Source organism: Urocitellus parryii, chromosome 6, assembly GCF_045843805.1.
Source record: "Urocitellus parryii isolate mUroPar1 chromosome 6, mUroPar1.hap1, whole genome shotgun sequence".
NCBI classification, from domain to species: domain Eukaryota; kingdom Metazoa; phylum Chordata; class Mammalia; order Rodentia; family Sciuridae; genus Urocitellus; species Urocitellus parryii.
This window is the reverse complement of record NC_135536.1, coordinates 12135621-12149571: the sequence shown is the minus strand read 5'-3', so window position 1 is coordinate 12149571 and position 13951 is coordinate 12135621. Positions and strand designations below refer to the sequence as shown.

General features: G+C 38.3%; 1 protein-coding gene across 4 annotated transcripts in view; it reads left to right on the top strand.

The window, feature by feature from the left end:
• The window catches only part of Unc79 (unc-79 subunit of NALCN channel complex), a 211009-nt gene that overhangs the window by 130172 nt on the left and 66886 nt on the right, over positions 1–13951 (top strand). For 3 of the 4 annotated variants that reach the window (XM_077799971.1, XM_077799969.1, XM_077799970.1), the window contains 3 exons: positions 7012–7119; positions 10439–10555; positions 13167–13250. In XM_077799971.1, coding sequence (XP_077656097.1) covers positions 7012–7119; positions 10439–10555; positions 13167–13250 — 309 coding nt within the window. The remainder of the gene's footprint in view (positions 1–7011; positions 7120–10438; positions 10556–13166; positions 13251–13951) is intronic. The other variant, XM_077799972.1, reaches the window with a different exon arrangement.

Here is a 13951-nt window from a genome sequence, read left to right as displayed (position 1 = left end):
TAGGATGAGTGTCTATGATCAATAGGCTATATGTAGGCTGTAATATGTATGTTTGTGCATATGTCACCTTCTTTTTTCATCCTTATGTATGATCCTTCCCCAGGGAGGAAATTGATTTTATATTATTTGATACCAGAACAAGAGAAAAATATCTGACAAGCATATATATATATAAAATATGCAATATGCTATCGTAATGACAAGCATACACATTTCTGCCCTACCCTGCTGGGTAGTGAAGGAGGCCTAAGTTTCCCAGGACTTTCTTGTCTCTCTCTGCAGGAGCCAGGGCGGCCCTGCACCTGCTTCTGGGAACCCTCCCATGCTCACAGTCTTGCTGCTCATTGCCTCAAACCCAGGACTGAGCTCACTGTGCACTTTCTTTCTTTGTGTCAGTTCTTGTAAGAAGCATCAGGGTGCTGGGCATTCTTCATCTCCACGAGGCTTGCACACATTCTGTTCTTAATTTTTCTTTCGAGTTTCTCTATCCCAACTCCCTAACCCTTCCCTTGTGTCCTCAGAAATTCAAGGACCTTTAGGAGCAAAACACCTTTATGTTCTCTCTCCTGTGATTGTTCCCTTGGCCTTCTTACTTGGACGTCTGATTTTCCCTGGGGACACTGCTTTTCTCACAGCCTTTGCATGGCTGGGGATTAGGCATCTTCCTTGCCCATCATTACCCACTTCAGACCATTCCTCCCTTCCTCTAAAACCCCAGCTCTGAATCTCCTATCATCCAACCACTTTGTAATGCAGTTTCCTTGCTACCTTGTTACTAACCCTCAGTCTTCTCATTTGCTGGCAGATAGGATTCCTGGCTCTTCTTACTCTCTCCCAAAACACTCCTGCCTTGGTTCTTGTTGATTTCAATATTGGTATAGATGCCTCTTCTAATACTCTGGTTTCTCAGTTCCTTGAATCAATCCTTTTCAGTGATAGATTGTGTGTGTGTGTGTGTGTGTGTGTGTGTGTGTGTACATTTTTTTTAATCCCTCACTTTAGCTCAGCTACTTACTGCCATGGGTCATTTCACAGACAAATACCTGCAATCTTTCCAAGATCTCAATTTTGTCTCCTGTTCTCTGATTACCACTTCCTAGCCCCTGCCCCCAGGCAGTACTATGTCTTGTGCCATCTTTCCTGGCCTCTCCCCTACTTCATGTCATATCTCCTTACTACTCTTAAATTCAGGTCTCTCAGTATAACCCTTCCTTGCCTATACCTCTTTGGCTTTTGCTTTTTCAGATTTCCTTGGCCAAACACAACCCTTGTTAAGTCAAAGTCTCCATATACTGGCACCTATTAGATTAGTATTAGAATCAGTATTGGAATCTCCATCTACTGTACCTATTAGATTAATGTGCCTGTATAAAAACACATAATGTGGATGGCCTCATTTTAAATTCACAAATCTCAACTGGGTCCTTTTAAAAAATTGGTACTTATTACTTATGCAGAATATGGGTTTCATCATGGCATCTGTGCATACGAAGAAACATGTTCACCTTCCCTCCCTCCCTCCCCTCCTCTGCCCTTCTAATTTGAAGGAGTCTCTTTTTCCTCCCTATTTTTTTTCCTTCTAGTTTCCATGTATGAGAGTGAAATGTACAATAATTTTCTGAGTCTGACTTAATTTCACTCAAAATTGAAGTCTCCAGTTCCATTTTTTCCTGTGAATTATAATTTCTTTCTTCTTTATGGCTGAATAAAACTCCTTTGTGTCTATGTAACATATTTTCTTTATCCAGTCATTTGTTGGTGGACACATAGGCTGATTCCACAACTTGACTATTGTGAATTGTGCTGTAAGAAATACAGGGATGCACGTATCTGTAAAATGTGCTGAATTTAATTGTTTTGGATAAATACTAAGGAATGGTATAGCTAGATCATACAGTAGATCTATTTTTGGCTTTTGGAGGAAACTTTGTACTGATTTGCATATGCACTAATTTACATTCCCACCAACAGTGTTTAAGTATCTCTTTATCCCGCATTCTCCCCAGTTTAATTTTAAAATATTTTTTAGATGTAGTTAGACAAAATACCTTTATTTTATTTATTTATTTTTATGTGGTGCTGAGAATCGAACCCAGTTCCTCGCATGTGCTAGGTGAGCACTCTACCACTGAGCCACAACCTCAGCCTTAGTGTAGTTTTGCTTTGCATTTCCCCAAGTGCTAAAGGTGATGAACATTTTTTTCATATAATTCATTGTACTTCTTTTGAGAAGTACAATGTCTGTTCAGTTAATATGCCCCTTTATTTATAGAGTTGCTTGCTTTTCATATGTTGAGTTTTTTTGAGTTCTTTATATATTCTGGATATTAGTCCTTTGTCAGAGGAGTAGCTGATAAATATTTTCTTTCATTCTTTCAGTTTTCTCTTCACTCTGTTTTCTTTTCAATGCAGAAGCTTTTCAATTTGATGCCTGCCTGCCTGCCTTTCTATCTATCTATCTATCTATCTATCTGTCTATCTATCTATCTATCATCTATCTATCTATCATCTATCTATCTATCTATCTTTTTCTCTTGTTTCCTGAGCTATAGGCAATCTTATTCAGGAAGTCTTTGCCTGAACCTGTATGTTGAACTGTGTTCCTTTTTTTTCTTATAACAGTGGCAAAATTAAAAAGTATATTTAGGTCTTTGACCTATTTTGAGTTTACTCATGTACAGGGTCAGCAGGTTCCTTATGGCTACCTGGCAAACATACTTCATTTTCCTGATTCACAGTTCCATTCTCCTAAATGACTATTTCATAGATACTTTTCTCCCTCAATTTTCATTTCCTGTTCCTATTTGACATCATCAGAAGGAATTTTCACAGCCTCCTACCACTTCCTACCTTCCAGTGTTTGCACTTATGCACCCTGACTTCCTGGCTGTGTTCCTAAAGGCACATTTCCTTGATATTTCCTATATCTACTCAAAGATATAGGCACCCCCAAATTCTCTGCTCTTTTTCCTACCTCAGATTTTTTATTTCTAAGGGATTCTTGACTTGATCATACAGAAATAATCTTATATATCTCTCTTTATATATTAAAAAAACCCTCTTGATCCCAATTCTCCCAACTATTATCACTATCTTCAATTTTTTCCCACTGTGTTCTTTCTATGAATCATTCCAGTGAAGTTTCCATTCTTACTCCACCACCAAAAATGCACTTGTCAAGGACACCAAGGACCTTCTTGTTAATCCCAGCAGTCAACTCTTAGGTCTTTCCTCTGACATGTAAACAGTATTTGACATGGTTCATTGCTCTCATTTCATTTGGCTCGCAGGGTCCTTACTCTCTTGGTTTTCTTTTTATTCAGCGGTCACTCCTTTTTATCTCTTTTGTTGGTCCATCTTTATCTCCCTAATGGGGAAGTACTCTGGGGTCTCTTTCCTTGGTCCTTTGCTCTCTGGACACTCTTTTTCTTGATGTTCTTATCTAGTCTAAGACTTTGCATATTGTCTATATGCTGAGACAACTATCAGTTACCTGTTGTTGAAAAAACACTGTGTAACAAAAATCGGTAGCATGTGACAATAAGCATTTCTTTAGTTTGAGACTCTACTGGCCTTCTGGGGATTGCCTAAGCCAGCCTGGGCTGGGGCAGGCTCTGCTCCTCATGCTTGCAGACCTCCGTGGGGCACCATGAGGCCTGGGAGTATTCTCGTGGTGATAGCAGAGCCACAGGAGAGCAAAAGCAGTTATGTAAGCACTTTTCCATTTGGTCATACTATACCTGCAAAAATTTTGTTAGCCAAAGCAAGACATATACAGACATAATCTTATTTCTTATAGCTTGAAGGGGACATATACTCTGTCTCTTTAGTGGGAAGAACTTGGGAATCCCACAGCGAAAGACATCAATTCAAGGAGGAGTGAAGAACTGGAGCCACATCTCTCAAATATTACGTGGATGTACTCACTCTAAAGGGTGATCTGTAGTTCACCTGAGATTAAAATGTAATTGAGCATTCTTTGTTTTAATCTGGCAACCTTGATCTGCTTCAAAACATCCAGAACATTACCCCTTATTACATTCACTGCTGTGAGCCGCCAGTAGTTCTTACCTGGCTTAGGTGCTGTTGCCTCTTAACTGGTCTCTCACCTTCTGCCTCGGTTGCCTTCACATCCTCTCAACACAACAGCCAGAGTGATCCTGTAGAATTTGAGATTATGCTTTTCTTCATCTTAAAACCTGCCAGTGGCCCTCCATTTCTTCCATAGTAAAAACGCAAGTTCTTGAAGTTCTTGGAATTCCCAACATGCTCCTCGCCCTCACTAGCGCTCTCACTGCATGTGCCCAGCTCTCTCCACGGCTTCGCTCTGCCACTGTGGCCTCTTGCCAGTTATTGAACACTGTCTACACCTTTCCTCCTTTGCCTTAGCTGTTCCCTCGACCTGGAGCTGCCCGATGCTTGACTCACATCCTCACTTCTTTTAATTCTTTGATCAAATATCAGGTTCTCAATGAGCCCTGCCCTGGATGACACCGCAGTGTCCCACCCCTACCTGACCTTTGCACGCTCACTCTCTCACTCTCTCTCACTTCTCTTCCACAGAGAATTAATCTTCTAACATACAATGATTAACTTACTTTTACACAGATTAATTATTGTTTATCTCTCCCACAAAAGTGAGAGCCCTGCAAAGCAGTGATTGTAGTCTGGTTTGTTTGCTGATTGTGTCCCAGTGACTAGGAGAGTGCTGGCAGGTGTCTGATGCGTGAAAGGAGAGCTTCACGGTTTCTGCACAACACTATGAAAATTGAATGCAAATATGTTATGTGGATAACTGTTCTAGTATTTGTCTTAAAATTGTATATAAATAAAAAGTTTTATAAAGTGATTGAAACATCTTGATATACTGCTGATTGTTAATGACTGTCTTACAGTAATGACATTTCTTTAAGATATAGATGTATCAAGGATTTTAATAAGCATAACAAAAACTCCCAAAGTCTTGCTAATCTTTCAAAAAGTTCCCAGAAATTAACTTTAAGCATTTTCACTCCCCGTTCCTGGTGGGATTATTGTGTCGCAGCTGTTGCACACACGGAATGCAGGCAGATCAGGGTGAGAAAGGGAGCTATGCAAGTTTGTGACTTGTCGCTTGGGGAGGATAATAATACCCAATCTTTCCATATCTTGATGACTTAAATAACTTAAAATTAATAACTATTTTGTGCTTTATCAAGATGGCTTGGGAAACTTTACAAGAAATTTTTTGGTTATCAAGAAGTCATTAATCTCACAACTGTATCTACTCAGAAAGACCTGTAAGAATCAAAAATAGTTGTTTCAAAATCAATACTTAAATTTTTTTTCACAGTCCCTCCCCTGGAATCTATTTTACTTTTTTTTCTGACAGTTGAATAAGTTTAATAAGTAGCAAACTTAAATTATATGTATGTATATATGAATGTATGGTGGATTGTTCTATGTCAAGAAAAAAACAACTTATCCCATGCAGATGATGAGATGGAACATTTTTAAGCTTAAGAACTTGGACCATTTAGGGCCAGTCTCCCTGATTAGCAGCATAGTGTATCCATGGAACCTATCATGGTCACTCCAGGCTGGCAGGATGCTCACCATCTGGTGCTACTGAAGATGGCAAGAGAGTCTGTAAGGAATTTTAGGAGGTTTGTTATGACAAACCATTAAGCTTTAAGAAGTTTTAAAGGATAATCTGTAGTTGTCTAGAATAATATGGGACAACTTATTTCCCAATATTGATATTAATAAGACAATAGTATATGCAGAAAATATTTCATCTTAGATATCAAATAGGAAATGAAAATAGCATTACCTGGTGATTCATGCCTATACTCCTAGCTACTTGGGAGGCTGAGGAAGGAGGATTGCAAGTTCAAGGCCAACCTCAGCAACTTAGTGAGACCCTGTCTCAAAAAAAAAAAAGTTTCTTTCTCAACAAATAAAATACAAAATCTGAGTTAATAGTATTTATTCCATTTCAGATACAGTCCATACTTTTAAATTACTTCTGGTTTACCAAAGTTCATGGGCAAATACACAGAAAGTTACATTATAGTATGTTAAGTTTGCAAAAATTTAAGGGCACGGCGCTCTGTGATTATTCAAGAGGTCACTCGACCCAGGGTTTGTTTGCATTTTTGGAAGAAACAGGATTTTGGAAGTATCCTTGGAACTGGAATTTCTATGTAAATTGAAATATAAATGATGATTAGGAAATTTCCAGACAAAGATGGAGATAGATATTAGATGAAAAGAAATTCAGCATGGAAAGGTGTTTTAGTCAGTTTTTCACTGCTGTGACTAAAGGATCTTACCAGAATAATTGTAGAGGAGGAAGAATTTATATTTGAGGGCTCACAGTTTCAGAGATCTTAGTCCATAGAAGGCTGGCTCCATTCCATGGGGCTTGAGGGGGGCTAAATATTATGGTGGAAGAGAGTGGCGAAGGGAGACAGCTCATATCATGGTGACAAGGAAGGAGAGAGAGAGAGACTCCACTTGCCAGATACAAATATATACCCCAAACCATGACCCAGTTCCAACCTTCTCCAGCCACACCCTACCACTTCAATTACCACTCAGTTAATTCCTACCAGGGGATTAAATTGTTGATTGGGTTAAGATTCTTACAACTCAATCATTTCTCCTCTCTGAACCTTCTTGCACTGTCTCACATGTGAGCTTTTGGGGGACACCTCAGATCCAAACATAACAAAAGGTAAGTGCCTCATTTGAAGATGTGCATGTTAAACATTCTGAGCTGTAGCTTTGTGGTCATGCTATCATGAATTTCTAAGAGACACATCAATAGATGCAGAAGGTAATGTAGAATCAACTCCTATAGAGCCCTGAAACTTGTTTGGATGCAATTCCCTTCAGGTAATTATTAGAACCAAAAAGTACATTAAGATTTGAGTGGGTTTAATAGACAAGAGTGAAAAGGATATGGAAAAGGCTCTTGAACTTGCTTTTCTTCAGTGTCCTGAGTTTCAAATTATTTTTCCTTTGTAGATCCCTCCACTAAAGGACTTTCAACCTTAGAAATGCCACGAGAATCTTCATCTGCCCCTACATTAGAAGCAGATGTGCCAGAAACAAGTAGTCATTCCTCAATATCAAGTAAGAGTCCTTCCCCTGTGCATTGTTTGGAACACGGTCCTGCTGTACTATTTCGAATTGTGCAATCTGGTTGTTTTCTCTCTTTAAAAAATATTGTTTTAGACTCCTAGGTGGCACTATGTTGTATGTTTTATGAGACACTGAGGTGTACCACAACTCACTTTTGTCCCTATCTCCTGTGTTTGCTTAATCATGTAATTATTGATTGACCAAGAATCCTAATCTGTTAAAGAATGATGACTGAATTTTATCATTCAATAAAATAAAAATTATCTATTATGAGCCTAAACGTAAAGCATGGAATTGGTTATATGACATGTGGAAATCAATGTTCATGGCAGAATTTTATGCAACATGTTTATTTAATTTGAATCATCTGCATCATTTACAAAATTTTATCTAGCTGATCATAGAATAAACATGCCATATATCATGATCCCAGATCATGATCCCTGAAAGTAAAGATGGCATGATGTTTATAAGATCCATAGGAGGCTAGTGCTTTGAAACTGCCTTCTGTTGTTGAGTTCCAGTGAGGTTTCATCAAGGTGTCCATCCAACTTAGCAGGGTCAATTAAGAGACTTTAGCATGGGAAATCCTTAACAGGAATCAGAGATACAAAGGTGCAACTTCTGCAAACATTTGTCACGTGTGCCAATAAATTCTGTGTTCCATGTGGACACTGCCTGAAGAGCTAATTTTTCTTTTGGCCATCTTTTGAAATGAAAATTATCCTGAAAAGCCAGAAAATGATCTTAACATAAATGCTGGACTGGTAGTACGAACATCATCATCTTCATCATCCATTCATTCATGCACTCATTCATGCATTTATTCAGAAATTATTTACTAAGATTCTGCTGGGTGCCAGGCATTGTGCTTGGCACTGAGGATCAAAGGTGAATAAATAAGATACCCCATGTTTTCAAGGAGTTTACAGTCATAAGAATAATTATAGCTTCCATTTATTTGATACTTCAGATGTGCCAGGCACTATGCTGAATGGTTCATACACATTGTTACCTGAGCCAATCCTTCCATTAGCACTGCATGGCATATTGTTGACCCTACTCTGTAGATTAAGAAATTGAGGTTCAAAGAGGTTGAGTGACTTTCCTAAAGTCATACAGCTACTAAGTGATAGAGAAAGGAATTAGTGCAACTCTGTTAGATTTTAGAGCTCAGGTTCTTTTCAGTGTACCACATTGCCTTAGAGTAATTTCAAGTCAACTATGATAGAGATTATGTAAATCCTGAGATAGTTTCCAAGTGACACTTTGCCTGTTTGGTGGCAAAGGAGAACAGCTAGTTCTCAATATAATTGTTCTTCTTTTATCATAAATACCTGTTTGATAACATGATAAAAGGCCAATTTTTAAGTCCACATACCAGAGTCATGAAAATGTGTTTTCTTTTCCTAATTTACATAAATCATTAATAAAAAGATAATGAATACCAAGTAGGTATAATTTGAGATAGCAAGGATGTTTATGTCCCTGTGACTTCAGTGCTGACAAAATGTATTGTAAAGTAAATGTACCAAAATTGTGACTGAACAGAGTCATGTGTATCATGATCCCGAAGTCATGACTGAACATAGCCTTTTTGGATTTAGCTCAGCATATCATTAAATTTCCATCTCCCCTCCTTGCCATTCAAAGCATGTGTGTTGTGACTCTTGGTGGTGAGCTCTTGGAGCCATAATGCCAGGTGCCTTAGACGTTAAAGGCTTTTACTCTCAGAAATTCTGCTGCCTTTAAAAGCAACTCAGAGTTGAGGTTGGAGCTCAGTGGAGAGCACTCACCTGGCCTGTGTGAGGCCCTGAGTTCCATCCCCAGCACCACAAAAACAAATCCAAACTGAGAATTGGAGAAATTTTGCAGTCACTAGGGGTTTTAAATTCTTATTTGACTTAGTATGCAAGATGCTTCTAATTTTTAAATTTGTTAACTCTTTTGAAAGATTTCTGCTTTTAAAAAAATTTTAAAGCTGTACTTTTAAAGTGAGTCAAAAAATTGTGAATTTTACAAATCAACAAAGTTAGACTTGTTTAATATTAGCTTGATTTGTCAATTCCCTGTATTCAATTAATATGGACTCCAAGACACAAGAAATCCCATCACATGCTTCTTGCTCAATTTATCAGCTGATTATTTTGTAGCTAAACATGACCACCATAAATCAAACTCCATGCTAATTACATTAGAAATAATGTTATAATTGATTTCACCTCAACCCAAATTGCTGCCTTGGCTATGACTGTGAAACTTATGTATAACATTCAAGATTTTCCAGGGGCCATATAGTCATCTTGGTTTCTACCATCCATTTCTAGGGCATGTAAGTCATAACTTCATTTTCTCAAATTGTCCTGATAAAAGCACGAAAAACCACAAGTTGTCAAATATTCAATGTTTGAGGTCATGTAAAAAGGCCACATGGGTGATGCTCTGTCTTTCACTCTGGGCTGGTTGTTGGGCTGAGGGGGGACTGTGCCGTGGAATAGGGTTGAAGGAAGCAGGCTGCCTCTCCGCAGTCTGCTGGCAGAGTGCTTTCTGCTGTTTTCCTGTTTGGAATTGCATGTAACTTGACATTTCACTGGTGGGATATTTGCCAATTCTTAATTTCATGATAACAACTTTATCATTGTTTTCTAAAACAAAAATATGTACTAGAATATATTTGTGGAACATTATTCGATTAACATTTTTCAAACAATAAACAAAAACTCCTACAGAGGTTGGAAACAACATTGACTTTGGAGTTGATATGTTCTGGTTTTAGGACCATCTCAGTTGCTGACTGTTTCCATTTGTTTCAATTTCTTTCTCTAAAAATTGGGGTGGGTATATGTCTTCCCACTCCAACATATTTATGTGCACACATACATCATACACACATTACAGTTAGGGACTTTATGGGACACACATTGCAGACTAAAACTGTGTACATGCAAGCTCCATTAAAGACAGTTGAGCTATAAATTCAAAGTAGTAGTGTCTGCCTTCATTCCTCTTTGGAATACAGCAGAGTATATAAGGGAAAAAATAAGTGAGAATAATCATAGTTCATTTTGTTGTTACTGGAATATTTATAGGCAGTAGATCATTGCTAAAGTGTACTGTTATTGTCTGAGTAAAGAAAGACACTTCAAACAGCAGAATGCCTCAGTTTTTCCCTTGGACAGGAGCATATAATTTACCAAAAATTATGACTACCAATGAAGGTTCAATTAGGACTCATATGGTTGTGTAGAGCCTTTGTGTGCTTTGGAAATTGATGCCCCCTGGTAATCATCTCCTAATTTCCTTCATATAGCTCAGTATAGGCAGATGAAAAGGGGATCCCTGGGCGTTCTCACAATGAGCCAGTTAATGAAGCGACAGCTGGAACATCAGTCTAGCGCCCCCCATAACATCAGCAACTGGGACACTGGTGGGTCAGCCTTTTCTTCTTGTTTTACCTCTCAGATTAGCTAATGCCACTTTCTCTGTGTCCACTTTGCTCCCTTGTTAAGGAATACATTTTCTCTCACATTATTTGGTTCAAATAATTTTTTAAAACTACTGTAATTAGTAAGTCTATGCAAACTTTCCAAGTGTTCCAGAGTAACATGTTTATTCATCTAAGCTGGTCTGATTCTTTTTTCCTTTAAGACCTTGATTCCAGATCTTAGATTATCAGTCTGAGGAGGGAATGGAACTATGATTTCATGATGCAAATTAAAACACACACACATTCACTAGATTATCAATACTTTTTATAAAGTAGCAACAATTAAAGAAATAGTAATAATAATAGTAATAATGAATGTTAGCTTAGCGACTCCCTGATCTCCATTGGGTTTGGGAACCTGAGTCCTATTTTAGTCACAAGGTCCCTAGGCTGCAGCTGCTCACCCTCATGTTCCTAAGATGGAACTGGATCTAGCCTCAAGATGTGTCTACTTTACACATTATCTGTCTGCATTTTTTAATCTTGGTTCCCACGTTCTGTATATGTACTACCTTCACCAGTCAACAATATGCTGCAATACTATTTTAAGTGCCCACCCTTCTTTTTTTTTCCTTTGTAAATTAAATGGGTCATTTGAGTTACAGGATTATATATGTGAATGCACTCTGCAGCATGCATGCATATGAAAATACAAAGGCTTATTATTGTGATATGCTTGGAGGCCAGCACCTGGACTCTTTTAGCATCTTGATTAGTACTTCCTGGCTGCAGTTACATGAGATTATTTTAATATTCTTTCTTATGATTAGGAAGTACAGTGTCCACAAACTCAAAAATCTGGCAAATGAGTAAGCCATCTTATTTGCCCTCAATATTCTTCAAAACAAGAGAGCTCTTCTAGATAACTAAACACCACACCCAATTCCACATGGAATAAATCATTTCAGTTCTGCTGGACTTTATAAGGTTGAATTGTTTTGGTTTTGGTACTGTGGATTGAACCCAGGTATGCTTAACCACTAAGACACATTTCCAGCCCTCTTTATTTTTAATTTTGAGACAGAGTCTCACTAAGTTGTTCCGGGCCTTGCTAAAGTTGCTGAGGATGCCTTTGAACTTGAGATCTTCCTGCCTCAGCCTCCTGAGCTGCTGGGATTACAGGCCTGCATTCCTATGAATGGCTGTAAGGTCAACTTAAGGCTTAATGTTTTCTCTTCATTTAGTAATAGGTGGTAGTAAGCAGTGAAAAACCAAATATAAACAGGCAGAAGTGAAGAGACAGACCCTGGATAGCCAGCCTCAAGAGTTTATTTGTTTGGGATAAATACTTTCTATCTAGACCAAAGAGTGTTTCTTTCTTGAGATGAAGCAATGTAAGGAATGAGAACCAACTTTTATTTGGTTAGGTCTCAGGTATTAGATGTCCAGGTTGACTTGGGGCTTTGAAAATTATTTTGCCATGCTATTGTTTTTTGTAACTAGTGGCTCAGCCTATACTAACCATTTTAGATTTTGACTATAATTACCTAGTTTGATTGACATAGTAAAGTTATGAAATGGCCAATTGATCTCAATTTCCATCTGAATTTTAATCTAAAAACCAATATGATGCTAAATAACCCATTTAACTGAATTTTTCACTTTTTAACCAGATTTCAACTTTGTTCATGTCACTCTGGTTTCTCATTTCATACTTCCTATTTACATACTGTCTGAATTTCTTTCACCTGAGTTTTCCTGGGCTTGTTTTCCATCCTCCGAGTTGGTTCTCTTGTCTTCAAGTGCGACTAGAGCTTCATCTCAATCTTCTTTTTTAAAATTTATGTTGTAAAAAGCACTTCCCATGTCTAAGCCCAGAAGAGAGCCCATGAATGTGTAGTATGGTGCTAAGTGCCATGTCACTCTAAACCACATGGTCACTTGCTGGTCTCACAAGAACAGATCCTGTCATGTAGGTGTACAGAGAATGACAGCCTAAAACATGGGTCACGCGATTCCCCTCAGCTTTCACCACTGACTCACAGAGCATCTGCCTCTGCTCCATAGGACACATCTACATGGTTTGCTTCTCTGTCTTGTCTTTCATGTGAACAAATGTTCCTGAGGTACCTGTCTTCCATTTCTGCTGTCACCCTTCATTTCTGTTCTTCATCCCTCAAACGTCTATAATTTCCTTCTACCAGGTCCATATGTTTTCTGTATGAACTTTCTGGCCATTACATCAAATTATCACTTATGTATTTATTGGTTTGCATAAAACATTTCTTTCATGGCCGTGACATTGATCTTTCATTTCATATCATGATACAGAATTTGCACTTTTTTTGAGGTATGGTGGGATCTGGCCTCTTTTGGGATAGTTTTGGGTGGTCTCCTATTTTCGGGTATATTTCATTTAATTGAATGATAAATTTGTAGCAAAACCTCAAGTAATCCTACTCTAAAGTCTAGGCTGTATCCTTTAAATGTTAATAGTCTACAATAACAATGACACAAAAAGGGCCCCAAGAGATTATTGATTATATTCATTGTGCTGTGAATTGTAGTCACCTGACCACACTGAAGACTGAAATGCTCTATTTATCCACAGAACAGATACAGCCTGGGAAACGCCAGTGTAATGTGCCAATGTGCCTAAACCCTGACCTGGAGGGACAGCCGTTGAGAATGAGAGGTTGGTTGAGTCAGAGTCTCAGCCTGTAAGAGCTGCAAGACTATACGTGTCCATCACCGAGTCACCTAACAGGAGCAGGTGCTGAAACCTTTTCTTCAGCAGCTCCATGAAGTGATGCAGCCTCTGCAAAACATCTTCAGGGACTGGAACACACGACAGTTCATCTTATAACATGACCAGAGGAAAGGTCTTCCTTATCATGGATTTCTAGCCCTTAGGGCCACACAATAAAAGCCTAGTATCCACCAGTTTTCTTGACATTTGAAAATATCCACCTTTTGCTTATTCTCTGTTGTTTCTAGGCCCTAGACCCCTCGGTATTCCTCCTAATATGTGTGTCAGTTTTCTGTATCACCTTGTCCCTAGTATGTTGTGATCATAGGTGAATAGCTTCTTTTCAGCTGCTGGAGAGGTATATTGAAAATATACACTTGATTTTAAGTTGTTGATGGTAGCCAGCTAAGCATAAATGTATGCTAACAGCATCAGAGTCTTTATTTTCAAAATTCATCTGTGAATTTTAATTACAAAGGTAAAATTACTTTGTTCTTTTTAAAATTCAAAGGAAGTTAACCTATCATTGGTTACAAAAAAAATTTTAAAAGAATAGTGATTCCATCTCACAGCTAGTCCCTTACATCAAGTAGGTCTGTTTTTCTAGCCCATGCCACTCTTCTGGGTTTCCTAAGGAGGATGGAAAT